At 35.4% G+C, this 19,101-nt stretch overlaps 3 protein-coding genes and 1 long non-coding RNA gene across 10 annotated transcripts; 2 read left to right on the top strand and 2 right to left on the bottom strand.

Annotated features, from left to right (window-relative positions):
* The first annotated feature begins 2,802 nt into the window (after window positions 1–2,802).
* LOC131023894 (uncharacterized) lies at window positions 2,803–6,452 on the top strand. 3 transcript variants are annotated; one of them, XM_057953537.1, is made up of 3 exons: window positions 2,803–3,023; window positions 3,108–3,238; window positions 6,240–6,452. In XM_057953537.1, exons 1-3 carry the CDS (start codon window positions 2,869–2,871, stop codon window positions 6,335–6,337), a joined length of 384 nt encoding a protein of 127 aa, XP_057809520.1. In that variant the 5' UTR covers window positions 2,803–2,868; the 3' UTR covers window positions 6,338–6,452. The 3 variants fall into 3 exon arrangements, with proteins under 3 accessions (XP_057809520.1, XP_057809519.1, XP_057809521.1); XM_057953536.1 differs by lacking the exon at window positions 6,240–6,452 and adding an exon at window positions 5,223–5,413; XM_057953538.1 differs by lacking the exon at window positions 6,240–6,452 and adding an exon at window positions 3,325–3,597 and having other exon boundaries at window positions 2,810–3,023.
* A 3,506-nt stretch (window positions 6,453–9,958) lies between these two features.
* Window positions 9,959–10,691, bottom strand: LOC131023892 (uncharacterized). Its single transcript, XR_009101557.1, has 2 exons — window positions 10,552–10,691; window positions 9,959–10,445 (listed from the first exon to the last, which is right to left on the bottom strand). It is a non-coding gene; the product is annotated as an uncharacterized LOC131023892 (long non-coding RNA).
* Window positions 10,134–11,325, top strand: LOC131023891 (uncharacterized). 3 transcript variants are annotated; one of them, XM_057953535.1, is made up of 4 exons: window positions 10,134–10,269; window positions 10,342–10,492; window positions 10,560–10,694; window positions 10,908–11,325. In XM_057953535.1, exons 1-3 carry the CDS (start codon window positions 10,145–10,147, stop codon window positions 10,683–10,685), a joined length of 402 nt encoding a protein of 133 aa, XP_057809518.1. In that variant the 5' UTR covers window positions 10,134–10,144; the 3' UTR covers window positions 10,686–10,694; window positions 10,908–11,325. The 3 variants fall into 3 exon arrangements, with proteins under 3 accessions (XP_057809518.1, XP_057809517.1, XP_057809516.1); XM_057953534.1 differs by lacking the exon at window positions 10,908–11,325 and having other exon boundaries at window positions 10,560–10,750; XM_057953533.1 differs by lacking the exon at window positions 10,908–11,325 and having other exon boundaries at window positions 10,342–10,750.
* A 1,130-nt stretch (window positions 11,326–12,455) lies between these two features.
* On the bottom strand, window positions 12,456–14,603 carry LOC131023890 (60S ribosomal protein L6, mitochondrial-like). Of its 3 annotated transcripts, none has more exons than XM_057953531.1 (2): window positions 14,117–14,603; window positions 12,456–12,963 (listed from the first exon to the last, which is right to left on the bottom strand). In XM_057953531.1, the coding sequence occupies exon 2, from the start codon at window positions 12,942–12,944 to the stop codon at window positions 12,636–12,638; it is 309 nt and encodes a 102-aa protein (XP_057809514.1). In that variant the 5' UTR covers window positions 12,945–12,963; window positions 14,117–14,603; the 3' UTR covers window positions 12,456–12,635. The 3 variants fall into 3 exon arrangements, with proteins under 3 accessions (XP_057809514.1, XP_057809513.1, XP_057809515.1); XM_057953530.1 differs by having other exon boundaries at window positions 14,113–14,452; XM_057953532.1 differs by lacking the exon at window positions 14,117–14,603 and adding an exon at window positions 14,064–14,080.
* Window positions 14,604–19,101: the final 4,498 nt, after the last annotated feature.

Below are 19,101 nucleotides of genomic sequence, written 5' to 3'. Positions count from 1 at the left end.
GATAAGTAAACGACCCTGTTTTATGTCATGTCATCTAAAAATTATACAGTGACATACGACAAGCCACATCGAGATTTTGAAGACTAAAAAATGAATGCATGACATTTTTGATACAAACTTGAAATTTAGAGTTTTAAAAAATACTTCTTATAGTTTGAGACATTTTTGATCGTTATCTTTTGTCATTTAAAAAAACAAAATAAAATTTACACGGTGGCATTGTCGACCCCAATTTTTGTGCTAGTTTTTTATATCGTGACTCGGTCTAGATCGAGTCATTTTTCTTTATTTTGTGTTGTTTTCTGTTTGGGAGGACACACTGATGAGGCATGGCTCGAGGAGGCTGGAATGGGCACAGCGGAGCACTTATCTGGGCTTTGGGAATGATCTGGAGACTAGCCATGTTAGTTAGAGTGTCGCAGTGTGGATAAACTTCAAGTAGAGACAGACATATGCCAACCGCTTAACCAGGCGTCATGGGTTAGAACAAACAGTACCGCTCATAGCAGGGGCTTCGCTGGTGCTGGGTAAGATGGAGCTAATTTCTAGAAATGATGTTGCAACTTAAGCTATTTATCATTGACCAAGAATCAGCCTAACTTCCTCTTAAAATCAAGCTTTCATCAATAGAAGCATCTCGGCGAAGATGATGACATGGCAGATAAGATTCCTACAAATCCACTTGTGATATGCAAAGAATCTAAATAAGATGAGCATGAACTAGTCCACGCAAAGAAGGACTCTGGGCAAGATGTGTTTGGCCAAGATGATGACGTGGTAGCTAAAATTACTACAAATCCGCTTGTAATAAGGAAAAAATCTAGATAAGATAAGTATGGAATAGTCCACACAAGGAAGCACTGTGGGCAAGACGTGTTTTGGCCAAGATGGTGACGTGGCAAATTTAGTCTGAATCGGAAGTGGATAAGGGTGAACGCATGTTCTCCCTTCAAAACTGGAAGATGATATACTTAAAGCCTTTATGATAAGGATGGATACGGGCGAGATAAGCTTCAAGCAAAGTTCAATCAAACCAGGAGAACCACACACCTGAATTAAAGAGCAGATTTTAGAAGAGAACCACACCAAATCCTTACCAATAGTTTTTCATTTTGGTTAAGCCCTTTGTGGCAAGACACTAGTTTAGTTTTTCGTATGTTTATTGCTGTCGGCGCTGGTGCTTGCCGTGTTTTTTATTTTCGTTCAATAGTAAATTTTCATTTTATTTACTTAATGTCGTCATTTACTTTTGTGCTTGTTATTTATTTTATATCTAGTTAGGTTTATAAATCTTGGCTGAGTGTGATGATATGAATATAGACTTCTAAATCCTAAGGTCGTCTTGGGCGTGAGAATCTGCATGTGTGTTCCCGAAGTGTTGGGCAAGATTCCAAAGTATCAAATTCAACTTGATTAGTTAATAGGCTGTTTATTAATTGAGTAAAATTGAATCACAAATAAATCAATGTTATAGGGTGAGTACGATCACTTTGCATCTTGGGAGTATTGCAGGCACAAGAGGTTTAAGTATACTACGGTCTGCCTTTGTCAATACCAGGTCTATCTAGGGCTCAATGCCTTTTGTTTAATTGCATGTACTGAAGTGTCCTCGATCTTATGTGGTTGATCAAGATGATTTTCTGGTATAGGGTGTCCCCTGCCTTTTAACACAAGTAAGGATAAATTTTATCATATAATGAAAGTACACATGACAAGTGAGAATAGGGGCACAAGTCATTGATGTTTTATAACTGGTAGACCTACATATCAGTGAATATCTTAGTCGATGACAAATCGAGTTTATATTTGTTGATTCATTGCATTGCCCAAGTTCTCCTTATGTTTTAATTCTTTCTTTTAGTGTTTCAATTTTTCTTGTTCTTTCCCTCTTGCCCGTGAGTAGTCACTTGAGACCATGAAAAAGTCTCTTGTGATGATACGCCCACCTTCCTCCCCCCCCCCATTTTTGAACGTGACAAAGAGACACAACTACACCAACTACATGTGGGATCGACCCTAACTTATTACTGGCACTGCTCCTGTCATAAGCAAGGAGAATATAAATTTATTTGTATGAAAGTGTAACGATAACTTTATTTTTTTTGAACGCACATCTTTTTCAGGCATTCGACGAGCCACGCCAAAATTTTGGGGGCTGAAAAAAATGAACGCATGACATTTTTGATAGAAACTTGATAGTTTAAGGTTTTAAAAAATATTTCTTACAATTCTATTCTTTATACCAAAAATAAATATAATATAAGATTTAAAGCGTTATTTACCTTAATTTTTTTTTATCTTCTATCTAAGAGAAAATTTCCTTCCATCATTCAGAGTAACATTTAGCGAAATGAAAGGGTTTGTATTTCAAAGTTTAGAAATTACAGATTTCTTTTAAGTTTGAGCTCGTCCCAGTGAATTGTATATTGCTTTTGCATATTCTGTGGATTATTAAACAAAAATGGAGTTTACTCCAAAATATATATCTAAGAACTAGTAGAAATCAAAATATTTCATTGTTAGGTTGGATTAATGGCTAGATGTTCATATACATATAGGAAAATATATATCAATCGCTAGATTGAACCTTCTGAAGAGAAATATATTAAAAAAAAAACAGCATAAGAGCTAATAATACTGGAAAAGGAAAATCGTTTGCTAGGACTATGCCTACTCCATTTAACAATTAGGTATATAACCGAACTGAAAGGAAAGCCTCTAATCCTAGATTTGCACACGACCCGGATCACCCTTGTTCATTTGGCATTCATATTTAACCATCTATCTCTCTCTATCTCTCTATAAAATATGGTTTTTTGCATGATTTCATAAATCTTATGCGATATTAAAAGATTGAAGGTGAAAAGAATGTTGAGATTACTGAGTGCACACCGCTTGTCATATTCTTTACCAAATTATATTGTTGGAAAATCATCCAACACTAGATTTGCACGAGCTGCATCTGGGTCGGACAAATCACAAACATCAGAAAAAACAGACCAAGATAAAGATGCCAAATCCGGGTTAGTCCTATCATATATATTTAATTCTTATATATAACTAGGTGATATATAAATGGAAATGAAAATAATATATTGCATATATAGGGCTAATAAACCTTTAACTGGAGGAGGCTACGCCAAAAGGTCTGATGAAGAAGGTTTTGGAGCAACATATGGGGGTAATCAATCCCTCTCCAAAGATGATGAGGATAAAATTGTTCATGGAAACGTCCCTGGTATGCTACACACATATGTTAGCTTCTCTATTTCTGTTTCATACATTTTGTAAATATGATTTTTATTTTTTGTTGCATGAGTGAAGAGTATGATGGGAACAAAAAGAGTTCATGAGATGAAGAAGGAAAGAAATACACGCATTGCAGAGAGAAAAGATGCGCTCCTAAAGGCGGAAAATTATGAACATTCGTACAAATACATATATATTTTGAACATTCTTTTACGTTACGAAAAGATACGCTCCTAAAGGCGGAAAATTCCGTCGTTAAAATCAAATTTTCCATTGTAAATTAAATTGTTAATGGAATTAACGACAACTAAAAGACGTCCTTAAATCTTTTATTGTACTGTTCACATACGATAAGAACTTACCATTGTTAAAATTCACGATAGATTGGATGACATGTGATTATGTCATTAAAAGTCACGAAGAATATACAACATATTAACGACACATCTAACCGTCATTGCATGACATGAACGAATATCATCTTGTCATTAATAAAAGTTTTTTTGCAATAATTTTTAATTGTATCCATCGTTATGTTGTTGCAATACAAAATTAAATCATTATATTTTATTAAAAAGCATCATTGATCCGTCGTGAATAAAATATATAACATTTTATTTTTATTAAATCAGTCTTTGAAGCATTGCTCAATTTGTTTAAAAATTGTTATTTAATACTCCCTCCGTTCCTAAAATATGTTCATCTTTTTCCTTTTTGGAACGTCCCCCAAATAAGTTCCTCTTTTTTTCTTTCCATTTCTGGACAACTACCCCACCACTAATAATATTTTATTTATTCTTACTTTTCACTTTTTCACCACTCCCAATACTAATTACTCATAATACTTTTTCACCTTTTCACCACTCTCAATACTAATTATAACATATTTTTTTTCACTATCAATACATTTTACCACTTTTCCTTAAAATTCGTGCCGTCCCCAAAGAGGAACTTATTTTGGGGACGGAGGGAGTAATATTTCCATCATAAATGTGCAGGAAAAATTATTTTTTAAATAGTTTTTATTTTAAATTTATAAATTAATCAATGAAATTGAAATTTATAATATACATTTCCAATATAGATAAATCAAAAATTTATAGAAATATAAACATAAATATCTTAACAATAACGTACAAATGTATCGGTAATAACATACAAACTGAGTATATATCAACTATCTAGGGAATATGGGGGTAAACATGCTCATGTAAGAGGTTTTGAATAAAATCCACTGAGCGTTTGCACCTGGAAGAACTACATAATACAAGTGAGTTGTTGTTGCTGCATCTCTGACTATCAGGTATCCATTATGGCGTCCTTCTAAAATGTCTCATTCAACTCAGCTTGGATTGCAGCATCTATCTTGTTGCGCTCTTCTATCTCAGCCTAGAGTGCAGTCTCCCCTCGACGCATCTCCCTCATCTCAACCTGCACTCCTTATGTTGTGTCTATTGTAACTTTGCCTTGAGTTGTGCCATTTGAGCGGAGACTGTTGTTATTGTTATAGAGGGGAACTAAGACATGTTCTTTGATTATGTGCTTGAGCCACCAACAGAAAACACCTATGACATCATGCACAGTCCAAGTATGCGTCTCTTAGGGTCTAACGTCACCACCTCCTTATAAATATAGCGCACCTTGTGCAGGGATATCTCATCCCTAAGTAGAGCGTAACTAATCGACATGCTGCTATACTTCTTTCAAACCATAAAAGCGCACAAATGAGAAATTTATAAAATAGAATTACACAATTAATTTAAAATTATTTATCTAACTTACGCCTTGCTCACGTGCCCACCCATCCTTATAGTACATCCTTAAAAAGGTATCATACATTGCATATACCACGAGAATGTTCTTCTTTCGAGCTTGTAAATGATGTATATTAAAGAGTTATATTATTTCAAAGTTAATATGTTTAAGGAATATACATGATTACAACAATTAAACTAATTAACTTAACTTATTAGATGCTCAGCGTGGTCAATCGTGCTATGGAAGCCTTCATGGTGAATGGATATCCATGTACCTAGACCAACAGGCTCAGATCGGCGATTCTTGCTCGCGTGCTCCGACTTAGCCTTGAATTTAGACGTTAATCGAAATTTCTGACAATGAGAGGTGATGTCAGGATGAAGGAAGTTCATGAGGGTTCCATTCATGACATTCTTCATCATTGTGTAGATTTAATATCTATATGCAATCTTAGCTTGAACGGTCCAGGCCGTGCAGATAATCGATGTGTTGTAGAGTTCCTCATCCTAAGAGAAGGCTTTCTACAACATGCCAATTTGAATATAATGTTTTAGTTAACATTATCTAAAAAATAAAATTAAATAATATTTTATATACCTCGAATTTGGCGTAATATTTGTTTATAGAGTTGGATGATAGCTTTTTCCAACTAGTGCCATTAAGATCAACCAACTCCTGGAAATTTCAGGGGCGGAGCTACCTTATAGGTTAGTGGGGCAATTGTCCCTCCTAATTTTTTTTTAGTATATGTATATATGTATAATTATAAAAATATGTATATTTTTGCCCCACCAAAAATTTGAGGAAAAGGGGGCAATCATGTGTGATTGGCAAATGGACTTAACAAAACTTGATTCCTCTTTTTTTTTGGTCATATACCTTACAGATAGAGAAGATACAAATAAATAAATAAAAGATAATAGGAAAGAGAAATCGTGGTTATCTTTTTCCACAAGTTTCCTTTTATCAAAAGAAAATATGAAACGGTATGCTCTTATTATAAATTACCGTATTTTCACTTTAGGTTATGCTCTGTCTCTGTCTGTCTTCTACTGTAATGAAAACGAAAAAAAAAAAAAATATTCATCAACAAGTTGAGAATTCTTTCATCTTCACAATCGATTTTTCAACTTGAGGATTACAAGGTATACAAAATCAACTACTTTCAATACTTTTTTTTTTTGTTATTAAATAGTATTGTTAAATTTTTTAATTAATTTGTCATCAAATAGGAATGGACAGATTTATTATCAGAAAATCATCAAATACGAATGAAGAGGCAAGTCAAAGAGAAAAAGTTCCTCAAGAACAAGTTCCCGCCATTCAATAGTGGAAAGAGCTTTTTCTGCCATGAAGATTGTTAAAAGTCGGCTTCGAAATCGAATGTGTGATCGTTGGATGAATGATTGTTTAGCTACTTATATTGACAAAGAAATTTTTGAGACAATTGACAATGAGCTGATATTACGTCGCTTTCAGAATATGAGTAATCGTAAGGAATTATTGTAAAAATATTTTAGTATTATATAATTTTTGTAAAATTTATTTAATATTTTTTTATCATGTTTTGCCCCCCCTGTCTTTAGGGGCCTGGCTCCGCCCCTGGGAAATTTGTTGTAACTTTCCATTGGATAGGGTTAGTTAGGGGTGGTAAAACGGTTCCGGTTAATCGGTTTTAACTGTAACCGAACCGAAAAAACCGGTTTTCGGTTAACCGATAATCGGTTTTTATCGGTTCGGTTCGGTTATCGGTTAGTGTGTTCATCACTAATCGGTTTAACCGGTTAATTAATCGGTTAAACCGATTAACCGGTTTATTTTATATTAAATTAATTAATTTATATTTTAATATTTTAATTTAAATAATACATTAATATTTCAAGTATCTATAACAAAAAATTTGTTCTAAATTATTATAAGTTATGAGTTGGTGCAGTGGATAAGACCTTATTCTTTCTTTCAAAGGTTAAGAGTTCAAATCCTATTGAACACATTCTACAAATTTGAATTTTTTTTAAATAAAAACCGGTTAATTCGGTTAACCGGTTAACCGAATTAACTGGTCAAATTCGGACAAATTGAGAGATCGTGGATTAATCGGTTTGATCGATTAACCGACTAACCGGCCCGGTCAATCGGTTAACCGGTCCAATAATCGGTTCGGTTATCGGTTAGGGAAATGGCCCTTTGATGAGGAGTGATATGTGCAGAGTAGAGAAAGGATACAAATCAGAGGAATCATCCTCATCAGAGGAGTCATACTGGTCAGAAGAATCATCCTCACCAGAGGGATTTCATCCACCAGAGACAACTCATCCACCAGAGGAATGGCTCTTGCCAGAGGAATCGTGTTCGTCAGAGAGGTCGCCCTCGTCAGAGGAGTCACCTTCGCCAGAGAAGCCACCTTCGCCAGAGAGGCCGTCTTCGCCAGAGGAGTCACTCTTCGCCAGAGGAGTCACTCTTCGCCAGAGGAATCATCTTTCGCCAGAGGAGTCACCCCCGCCAGAGAAATGCTAGAAGGTGCGGGAAGAAATCCCGCGTAAAGACGAAGTTACTGTTGTACCCTCCGACCACGCAAGGAGCATGCGTGGATAATGATTTTACATTTTTACCCTCAATTGTAATCTATAAATAGACCTCAGCTCATGTATTACCGGCACGTTATCTCATTTTTTCGAATATAACAGTTATTTTCTCCTTCGTGCAAAGTTTCCGATCACTTTACTCCACTCGTTCCACTAGGTATAGTCCATACTTTACATCTTATAGTTTAGGTGTTGGTTCATAATTCACCACCCTTAATCGGTTCCGGTTAACCGGTAAATCGATTCGGTTAAAACCGAACCGATCAGTTTACCAGCCCTAGGGTTAGTCGATCTCAGAAAGGATTTGAACTCCCTAACCCCTTAATCGGTTCCTTGTTTATTCTGTTGGGCGTCGTCATGCATGAGATACTAGTTGATGGTTTATTTACAGGTAAGGGGTCTCCCTAACCCCTCACCCCTCGGGTGTTTGTTCTAAAAAAAATAAAAAAAATCTCGAAAGCTAACCTCTTCTTTTGGAAGGCAGTCGACATTTCTTTGACAGCAAGATTAAGGCTCATAATTAACATTAATTATCAAGTTATTATGGTGATTACTATAATTAACAATAAATTAACACAAAAATAAAAAAAAATCACAAAATAATTAGGTTTATACTAATCTCACAAAATAATTCACGCAAATAGCGATGGGCATGCAGGCGGCAACGGGTGCGTCGACTGATGAGCCTAATTTTTGAGCTTTTTTGTGTCTTATTTTAAGTTTAGATCATGTTCTTATTTTTTTTTTGTGGATGATACACTGATGAGGTAGGGCACACGTAGAATAGAAACGGTCACAATGAAGCTCATTTAGGTGGGAGAGAGTGAGTTGGGATACAATTGAACCTCAAGATTAGACTAAGCTCATGACTTGAATGATGTGTGCTGAAGACAAAAATGAAGCTACTTAAGTGATGGCATCAAGACCTATATGAGTATTGCACATAACTCAAAACTTCACAGGTCGGCTCGTGCAAAAGGCGGAAGACAACGACCCCACGAAGAAGGAGGAAAAAATGAGAAGGTATTGTGGCTAAGAAGGTGACATGGGGTATTTCTATCCGATTCAGAAAATGATAAGTGAGAATTATCACTCCCTGCAAAATGCGAAAGCAGATCAATTTTGACCTTGCCGATAAGAATGAATGTGGGTAAGATGTCGGGGAATCGGATAAGATCCCTACAAATTCATTTGTAATAATAAAATGAACTGGATAATATAAGCATAGAAGAGTACGTGCAAGGACTCTGGGCAAACTATATTTCACAAAAGTATGGGTGTAATTGAACCGAACCGAATCAAATAGTGGTATGCTCAAGTTCGATTTATTTAATATCGAGTCGAATCCCGAACTTTGTTTACCGAATACTTTGAGGCTCACGAGCTTAATCGAGTCTATACGAATTTTCTAAATTTATATTCATATTGAAAATTTTAATTTTTTTCTTTTGAAAATAAGCTATATCATTAAAAATAATAAAATATATTAATTATTTTCTTATAATAAATAAAGTTAATTAAAGATTTAATACATTATTACTAATTATTGCAGATAAATATAAGTTATACCCCGTCGACCTTACCTCTTGTGTTGGTTTAGAGCCCCCGAGCTACTTTATGGTTCCACAAACTATGGGTTGGACACTGGTATGTGGTCACTTGGTTGTATATCTTCAGCGTTTTGGGTAACTTGACCGAGGAGGTTTGGCTTGGTTGTGTACATCTTTCGGACTACAACATAATCTCATATAGCGAAAAGTGGACACCTCGTTGAGCACCTCCACATGCCCCAAGCTCATGTGTAAACTCCTTCTTCTCCTCGACGACCATTATTCATTGTTGCGTGCGACTTTTTTTTTTATCATATCTCTCCCATTTGAACTCTAATTTGTGATCTGTTTGTGCTCAAGAATTCGTATCGAGATGATATTTATACAACTTTCGTCCAGACCATGTTTCCTAATTCAGCTTTAATATTTCTGTAAAGTTCATTAAAGTATGATCAAGTATTACATTTCACAAGAAAAAATAATTCAAATACGTACAAAACAACCATCAAACACTTCTCTGTAAAGTTGACATGATAAGAATATTAAAATTCAGATAAAATTGAGTGTTATCAATGAGATGAATATAACACTAAAATCTCGAGGTTGTCTTAAACGTAAGAATCTGCATGTGTGTGACTAAATTGATTGGGTTAATTGAAATATAATCTAACACATTTTTAATTAATTAATTATTATTTAATTAATTAAAATTATAAAATATAGTATATAATTACTGTGCGTCTTGCGAGTCTCAAAATATCGTAGATCCGACATGCTGAATTTAGATTACTAGCTATTTGCCTGTGTCTAAAATGGTTGGTTAAAATGATTAACTTGGATAATAGAACGTAAGGATAGGCATAGGTGGGGAAACAGACGTGGCACTTCCAACCTGCATGGCGTACACGTGTAAGCTTCAACACTCCTCTCCAATTACTTATAATCTCTTTAATTAGCGATCGATAACAAAAAAATTAAGACGAGACACAAGGCGAGGGAGTAATGACATCCAACTTGAAGCCGGCGTATGCATACACGGTTGTGTACGTGAAAGATGTGGCCAAATCTGTCGACTTCTACGCCAAGGCCTTGGGCTACAACGTCCGCCGCCTCCACGATTCTCACAGGTGCATCCATCATTAATTTCCTTCATCTTAATTAATTACAAGATTCTATATCATCATCATCATCGTGTTTAGATGGGGGGAGCTGGAGAGCGGCTCCACAACGATAGCGTTTACGCCGGCGAAGCAACATGAGACGGACGACCTCACCGGGAGCGTCAAGATCCGCGACAGAAATCCTGTGGAGGTTTGCTTTGATTATGACGACGTCGACGCCGCTTTTAAGGTATGTATCTTTAAATCTAATAATACAATTAATCTTGATCATGATATTGGTGATCATACCATTACAGAGAGCGGTGGAGAATGGGGCGGAGGCGGTGGCCAAGCCGGAGGAGAAAGAGTGGGGCCAGAAAGTGGGGTACGTGAGAGATATCGATGGCATCGTGGTCAGGCTGGGAAGCCACGTACGTAGCTAGATAAATACTGTATGTAATCTCACCTTAAATAAATAAATTAAAGTCAGCAGCTTTTTACCGTCTTATATCATAAAACTAGAAAATGGATCTAAAACGAAACTCAGATCTAATTACATATATATATCTCAAGCGACTCTAAATTCTAAGCATCACGCTGGCTCAATCGAGAAATACAAGTGAAGCAATCCAAATTGAATACACATATGACGAAAATGATTGAAGGTGATGATAAAAAGTTGAGTTCTACCATCCTTGGACGGGCCAACGGCGATGGGGGTCAGCAACCCAGGAAGCCTGTCTTTTGTTGGGCGCCCCTCTCGGGCTCTGCGCGGTTGTTTCTTTCTTCCTGAAAGAAAATAGGCTGAGAAGAGAGCGCCACCGCAATTTGTTTGTGCTGCGACGGTGGTTGTCGGTGAGGCGCATCGACTGTGAGAGCCTCTCGTACCTGGTGACGCGTGCCACGTCGGAAGCCACCAATGAGCTGCTGCACCGCCGCAACGACGAGCTTTCCTCTAGTCGGAAGCTGCCGGAGAAGATGTCCATTAATTCTCAATGTCAACTGTTTTTGCGATGCTTTTGATGTTTTATTGTGTAAATTCCGTGGTTGCTTCCATACTTATATAATGTTTTTGAATATTAATTTCTGAGTTGACGTAGTGGATACTAATTAGTTTCTACGAAAAATGAGTTGGAAGGGGGGTAGGCCAAATAATGCTGTGTAAATTGATGTAGCTGATCAAGTTGACTCCCTTATCATATCAATATGTGAATCTTTGGAGCAAATTAATTTTCAAGATTTACAGCAGTTGGTATTAAAAACATGTCTCCAACTCTTGCTGCTTTTCATAAAATGTTCTATATTTTTATTTTTTCTTAAAAAATTCTCATATTTTCAGCATATTTTATACTAAGATATTTTGGCACACAAAATTTGGTGATCAAAAAATGATTTATTTCGTCAAAGAAAAATTTAGTGATCGAAAGGTGATTCATTACATGGAAGAAGTCTTCAATTTAGTGGTGTAGGATTTACAATTTCACTATAATCAATACAATAAGAGTATTTGGATTTGTGGTCATCAAATTTTTCAAGTGGTATATTTTATATAAAAAAAATGTAATCGGGATTTTCTAGGAAAAAAATGAGAGCTCGAGCTATTTTATGGAAATATTGAAAGTTTGAGATATAAAATGTTAATGATCCTAAAAATAATGAAAATAAGAGTCATCTTCCTTACGAGTTTCCACTAAAAAGGCGTCCTTTTTATAAACTCAACTAATCCACTACTATTGGTTTCTTTATTTGGTTGAGTTCCAATCAGAGGTTAGGTTGTTTGGTTTGAAGTTATATATAAAAATATGTACAACTTTGCTACGAGTCTGTCTCTTCATCAGTTTCTACGTGTTACCAACTATTTAATATAGGGATGGACAAAATAAAACGAGTATGATTATAGTAAGAATCTTATTTATCTTATTATCAAATTCCCCCAGCTTGCAATTGGTTACAACTTCTTGTGAGCATGATTAATATATCTAAGAAGACAGCTAGACATCTACCAGAGTCATGGCATGAGTAAACACGGCTTTAATATTATACTTCACATTAATCTTGAAAGGCGGGATTGTGCCAATAAGGTTTCTTGATTCTTCAATGTAACAGTGTTAAAACTAAGCAAGTAGGGTATATTCCTTTAATGAACTTAAGAATGATAAGTTCCATTTTTAAATTAAACTCAAATCACTCAAACTGTAGAATAAACTCGGATATGCAGTCTGTTAAAGGCTTCATATAAAACAATGTCATGAACCATTGCAAATATGGAAACATGTTAAAAGTTTCTCCTGAATGAAAAACAACATTCCAGCCACAACACAAATTTGCGTTCTTGTATATTGAACTTATTAAATGTAGAGTAGCATATGCAGAAGTGCGAGCATGAGAGCTTGTTATTTTGATCTCTTCCCCTCCTTTTTCTTTATGACCTCGTCAATGTACATAATACCTTTGCCTTTGTAGACCTCAGGGGGCTTACAACTACGAACAGCAGCAGCAAATTGATGCACCCTGTCCTTGTCAATCCCGGTGCAGCATACTACATTGTTTTTGAAGCAGAATACACGAACTGCAGGAGGCACAGCCAGTTCCACCTCATGGCTATAACCAAGCTTTAGGTATAAGAGACGGCCTTCAGCCTCTGCTCTTGCTTTGAAACCAACTCCAACAATCTTAAGAAAGCGGAAGAATTTGGCTTCCATGTAGAATAATATCAACCACCTAGCAAGTCAAGAACAAGCACAAGTGAGATGGCCTCTTCATGAGGCTGGCATATGAAAGTTAATATTTCATTTAGTTAAGTGCGAAACGAGAGAAACAAGACTTTATTTTTCGGGGACACATCAAAAGTAGAATGATGATGTTAGTATATATACAGTTAACACACGCACGCACTCTCACCAGCATATAGAAATTTAACTGCAGTCATCTCATCCCTTAAATCTCCCCTGAACTAAGTCACATCAAGAAATTGTTTTCTAGGATCTTGTACATTCCTCTCAATCCTCAAAACAAGCAGAGGCATATACAAATACAGATAATACGTACATTGGTATAAAATGGGATTAAGCTTCCCACACTGAAAATTTCAACAAGTCATTCTCATAAGATAACAATTAACCTAGGTACCTTAGCAAATGAAAGAAAGCTCAAATTAGTATAATGACAATGTCAATTAGATAAGAGGATACATTGGTAAAGCCTAATACATATACCATCTAAATACTCCAGCATTCGGATGTTATAAACTCTTTAAATTTACATGGCCTACACCAAAATGTTATTAGTTCCTTTCACCAACAACCCAACCAATAAGAAATCAAACCTAGAAAAACTTATGTATCTTAGTGTTTCATAAAGTGAAATGAAAGCTTAGTATGCCAAGAAACTTGGTATCAGTTTATGTGCAAGCCTAGGGTTATTGTGGCAGCATGAAGGGTTACTCGAGCCTGACAAAGTAATACCCCAAAATCTACAGAGAAAAATGAGTTCTCCAAAGAATAACTGCTCGTGTAGAACTCATTCTGAATGAAAAGATCTAACTTTAAATATTCACCAAAATTGATAATTCTTCTCACACAAAAACTCAGCAATTCTACAATTTATACATCCTATAACACTGGTGTATATATATTTGCAAATCGTCAAATTACCAAAAAACAAAATGCATATAATTCATGGAATTGAAGAAATTGATTGCTGGGCAACAATGCACACAGAAGAACACACAGAGAGAACACTACACAGAAAAAGGGCACACACAATAAGACAAGATTAATCAAAGAAAAGCCCCAAATAAATCGAAAGCAGCAACTCTCAACTTCAATAAGAATATTTATCATCATAAATCTCTCAAAATTTGAGCCATACAAACAAAGTGGGTGAAAAAAACAATCCCGCGACGGGAACGGCGGCGGTGGCGGTGGAGTTCACCGGAGGAGCAGATTTAAAAGAGGAAACTTCAAAACCCTAAGTAGTGGTAGCCTGGGAAATTGGGGGAAGAGAAGATAAAGGAAGAAGGGGGAAGAACAGGGGCCTGCCTCGCCGCGCCGGAGGCGGCGAGAACCAGCGACGTCCCGGTGAGATGGGGAAGAAGGGAGCCGGCAGAGAGGGGCGAAGGGAGAGAGAAAGGGACGGTAAAGAGCAGAGAAAGAGAGAGAACGCAGAAATAGAGAGAATTTACGTAAATGATAGAGAGAGATTAATCTGCTTTCTTTTTAAGAAAATTTGTTTTATTTATTTAATCTAATTGGGCTTGCAAAATACTGGGCCTGAAGTTTTGATAGGCCTATTAATATTTCTAATGGGTTTAGATAGCATAAGATAGTTGTTGGGCTTATTTATTAATTTAGTGATGATTTTAATATACAGTTACGCCTTAATTATTAATTAAGCTGAGTTTATATTATTTTAAGCCTAGTAAATATGTATAAAGGATTATTAGCTATTAGATAATAATTAATTTGATTTATTAAATGGTCTAGATATGTAGAATTATTTTAATTAGTGTGAGCGGAGTTATGATTAACGCCAGAGTTACAATTATCGTAGTTTAAGTTGTGGTTTAGATAATATGTTAGTATGCTTTTAATAAGTTAAGTTCAGAAAAGTAGATTACTTAGATTAGAGGAAGCAACCCTAAAGTTTCAAGAGATATAAGTTTCAACTATGAATTCTTTTCTATTTATTTCTTGTCTAGCTATCCAATCTTACCTTGGGAACCTCATTATAATGAAGGTTCGAGTGGCTTTATAAAGTGAACAAGCAAGGATTTCTACTTCATTAAGCGTATCAGGTGGGCTTTCTAAACTCAGAATTTGAAGTGCGCACTATTTAATGATGTTTATATAAATGAAGTTATATTAAAATTATTGACTTGCCAAATTAATTTATGTTACCATCTACGAGAGATAGACGATATCGGCCCTATGCTGAAGCGAGATGTCAGTAAGGGTTTGTGCACATAGTTGTAACCGTGAGTCATCGAGCGGATTGGCCGGTCACTGTGATCGGGAGCCTTCGGGCCGATCACTGTGTTTGAGAAGGAGGCCTACTTCTCAACACAAGGTTACATGATGCGTAGTTATGGTACATACATGTTATTTGTCTGCAGACACATATGAAGTTTATGATTATTATAGAGATATTTTACAGTTTTGGCGTGCACAGGTTATTTAAATAAAACTCTTGTGTGATGCTTGAGATGGCAAGTTCAATATATAGCTCTAAGAGCAAGCTTTCAAGTTATTTAATTTGGCATGTGACCATTGAGTGCTTTTGAGTACTCAGCCCTGCATATGTTTTCTAAATGTGCAGGTTAAGTTGTGATGCAGATGGATGTCGGCAGAGCAAAGCTTTGAAATATAAGTACTTAATTAGGCTCCGGATTTCATGTCTTCATACATGTAATCCAGTTATTTTGACCCGCTGCAACACTAGATGTGTTATAAGGATAAAAACTTTGAATTTTGAGAAATGTTTTGCTTTCTACTTAGTCAACTAGTCGTTGTGTTGTTGTAAGTCGTCTGCTTGTTAACTTTTCCGTTTTCTTACTCCTTTTTCCCAGTCACAATTTTCCGGCTTAAATATATGTAGTTTGAGTCGGGCTATGACATATATATATATATATATATATATATATATATATATATATGTGTGTGTGTGTGTGTGTGTGTGTGTGTGTGTGTGAAATATGGTTTGGTTATGGTGGTACCGTGTCCTTATATAGCCCTCTCTCCGTCCACCAAAAATATATTTATTTTACCATTTTGGTCCGTCAATCAAAATTATGCCTAACCATTTTTGTCAATATACCCCTGCCCCATAAACACTTTTTACTATTACATTCACATAAAATAAGGGATTCATATTCCACTCACAAACACTTAACATAATTCTTAGAACCTGTGCCGAAACCAATTAGGCATATTTTTTATGGACGAAAGGAGTATGTAGTATCAAATCTGAACCACACATTGTGTACATGTGGCGCACTAAGAACGTGACACGTGGCAGAGGAATTTCAAGACCTTGGCTAAATGCGCGCAGGGGTAAAATGAGATTTTTTTTTTCACTCGGTGGCATACAATGCATATAATTGAATACAAATATGCCTAACAATGAATTGCACTAGGTGACCTGTCAGATACCTCTCATCGTTGCTCACCATTCGTTGTCTTGATTATGCATACAATGCATATAATTAAACACAAATATGCATAATATTACAAAAAAAAAATGTATTGCACTAGGCGACCAATCAAGTACCTCTCGCCACTACTCACTGCTCGTCGTCTTAATTATGCATATAATTGAACACAAATATCCATATATACATAAATATGCATGAACGTTGCACACATATACATATATATATATATATATAGAGAGAGAGAGAATGGATCCGTGGAGAATCACAAATATTTTAAAAATAGAGAATGATTTTTATCCGTGCGATTAGGTATATCCAACGGTTTACATAAAATATGCATAATTTTGCACACAAAAATTTGCACGATGTTGCCACAATATATGCAATGCATTTTTTTGTGCAAAGTTATGCATGTTTGTATTGTATTTATATAAATACAATAAAAAAAAATCAGATTAAAAAAATAAAAATAAATAAATACTCTCTCCATCCTATTTTAATAGGCTTGTTTTCCTTTTTTGGGACGTCCCACTAGATTAGGCTCGTTCTTATTTTGAAAATCATTAAGGCATTACTGATCTAAGGTTTAAGGGGAGATATACCCCTTAATTAAACCAAATCCTAATTCTCCTACTTTTATTTATCACTTATGTTCCACCTCTTCTTTCTCTCTCTAGCGGCGCCCTACATCTCTCAAACCCTTGATTCTCTGATCTTCTCCCTCTTCTCCACCTCTGTACTGCAACCCTCTTTCGATTACCGACTGCGGTGATGTATACAACAAACCCACCTTTAGTTTTGATGGATTCCGACATCGTAAGCGTCAATTCGGACGAAGGTGGCCCTCTGAGCAGTGGATATGTTCCTAACTCTGTCTCTCCATATCGTTTCGTTTATTTCAGAGATCTCGGTGTTAACGTCCACGATTCGTATGAGGTCCCGAGACCGATCTACCACGATTCGACGGTTCACGGTTTCAAATCGGAACCGTTTGATTTTTACTCTTTTAAGTGTTTTTAGTATATTTTAAAGTGTTTGCTTGAAATTTATGAAAAGGTAAATATCAAATTAAATCTCAAACTATACTCGCCTTATAAAAAATATCCCAAACTATTAGAAACGTTTTTTAAGAACCCCAAACTATTAGGTTTGTATGAAAAAATATGTTGCGTCCTTTCTTCGATCCTCATAATCATGATGTGGCTCGTTGGATGCCACGTAATAATTTATATTTTATTTTTGTAAGTGACATTGAACCAAACCACGTTGTTTTATGTCGTATCATTTCAAAAAATCAAGTCGATGTTGGATAAACTAAGTTTCAACGCAATTTGAATGAACTAACGTGACACAAAACAATGTCGCCTTTTCAAATGATATGACACAAAATGGCGTCGCTTTATGTCATGCCATTTAAAACAATAAAATACAAATTACATGGTAGCATCCGGTAAGCCACGTCATGATTCTGGAGACCAAAAAATGGACGCAAGATATTTTTTATATACAAACTATTATTAATAGTTTGGGGTTTTTAAAAATATTTCTTATAGTTTAAAATATTTTTGATAAAGCGGTATAATTTGGACTTTAATATGATATTTATCCTTTATGATATGTACACAATGTTGATCATTTTATTTAAATTGTAAATGGTTGAAATTTAGTATGAATTAAATATGAAAATGAGAATCCATAATTTCATGTGACATTTCTTCTATCCTTCATTTTTATTTATTTTAAATTTTTATTTCCACATCTAATTCAATTAAACTTCAACCATTTACGATCTAAATGAAAGAGTAGTGAATGATTACAATATAGACACTTTTTTCTATTTGTTTTGGTCCAAATCAAAATAGTAGTAATGAGAAATTTTCATAGTGATTTTATCCACTTCAAGAAATTTAATAGAGCTCAATGTAACGTCTTTCTAATGTTTTGTTAATGGCTAAAATTACATCATTTTTATCCGGTCAATTTAAAAAGGAAATTGTAAAATAGTATATGGTAGTAATTCGACTCACGTTAATTTTTCGAAGCTAAAAAATAGACACGCTATATCATTGATAGTTCAAAGTAAAAAAAATTATTTTCGATAATCTATATATAATATAAAAGACCAGTTTAACGGTCATATTTTCCCGACAATTTTTTTGACAGTTTTCATCCCAAAAATTTAGGCATGATCAAAAAGACGTGTGTTTAGCTTTTGACGAATCGACACTTTCTCTCACTCTTCCAAACGTTCTCTTTCAATGCTTCGATAATTTCTCCACAACAAACCAATTCCAACGTTGAGCCACAATAAATTTATCCAAAAATCCATTAATAGAATAATCTGGACCAGAAATCAAACAATCAAAAGATCTGAACTGTAAAAATGAGGCCTCTGGAGATTTGAGTGTATGTTGAAATACAATTTACACCGCTTTTGCTCGATAGAATCCAGATAAGAGAAAAGCATAAAAGTACATATGAAAATGGGGAGATCATCCCAATTAATTAAAAGGGAAGGATATAGAGGATCTCCAACTACTCTCCACTCTTTTATGCTTTCGACGGTTGCAGCACAGCATGGAAGGCGCAAACAGAGATGCCAATAACCATAAAGAGGGAGATGAACAATTTTAGTGGGTGAAGAATGAGAGATAAAGAAGACGAGACCATGTTCAGGAGGGTTGTACTCAAATATTCGATATTAGATT

This window comes from Salvia miltiorrhiza, chromosome 4, assembly GCF_028751815.1.
Source record: "Salvia miltiorrhiza cultivar Shanhuang (shh) chromosome 4, IMPLAD_Smil_shh, whole genome shotgun sequence".
NCBI lineage: Eukaryota > Viridiplantae > Streptophyta > Magnoliopsida > Lamiales > Lamiaceae > Salvia > Salvia miltiorrhiza.
The sequence above is the reverse complement of the archived record's forward strand: the minus strand, read 5'-3'. Positions and strand labels throughout refer to the sequence as shown.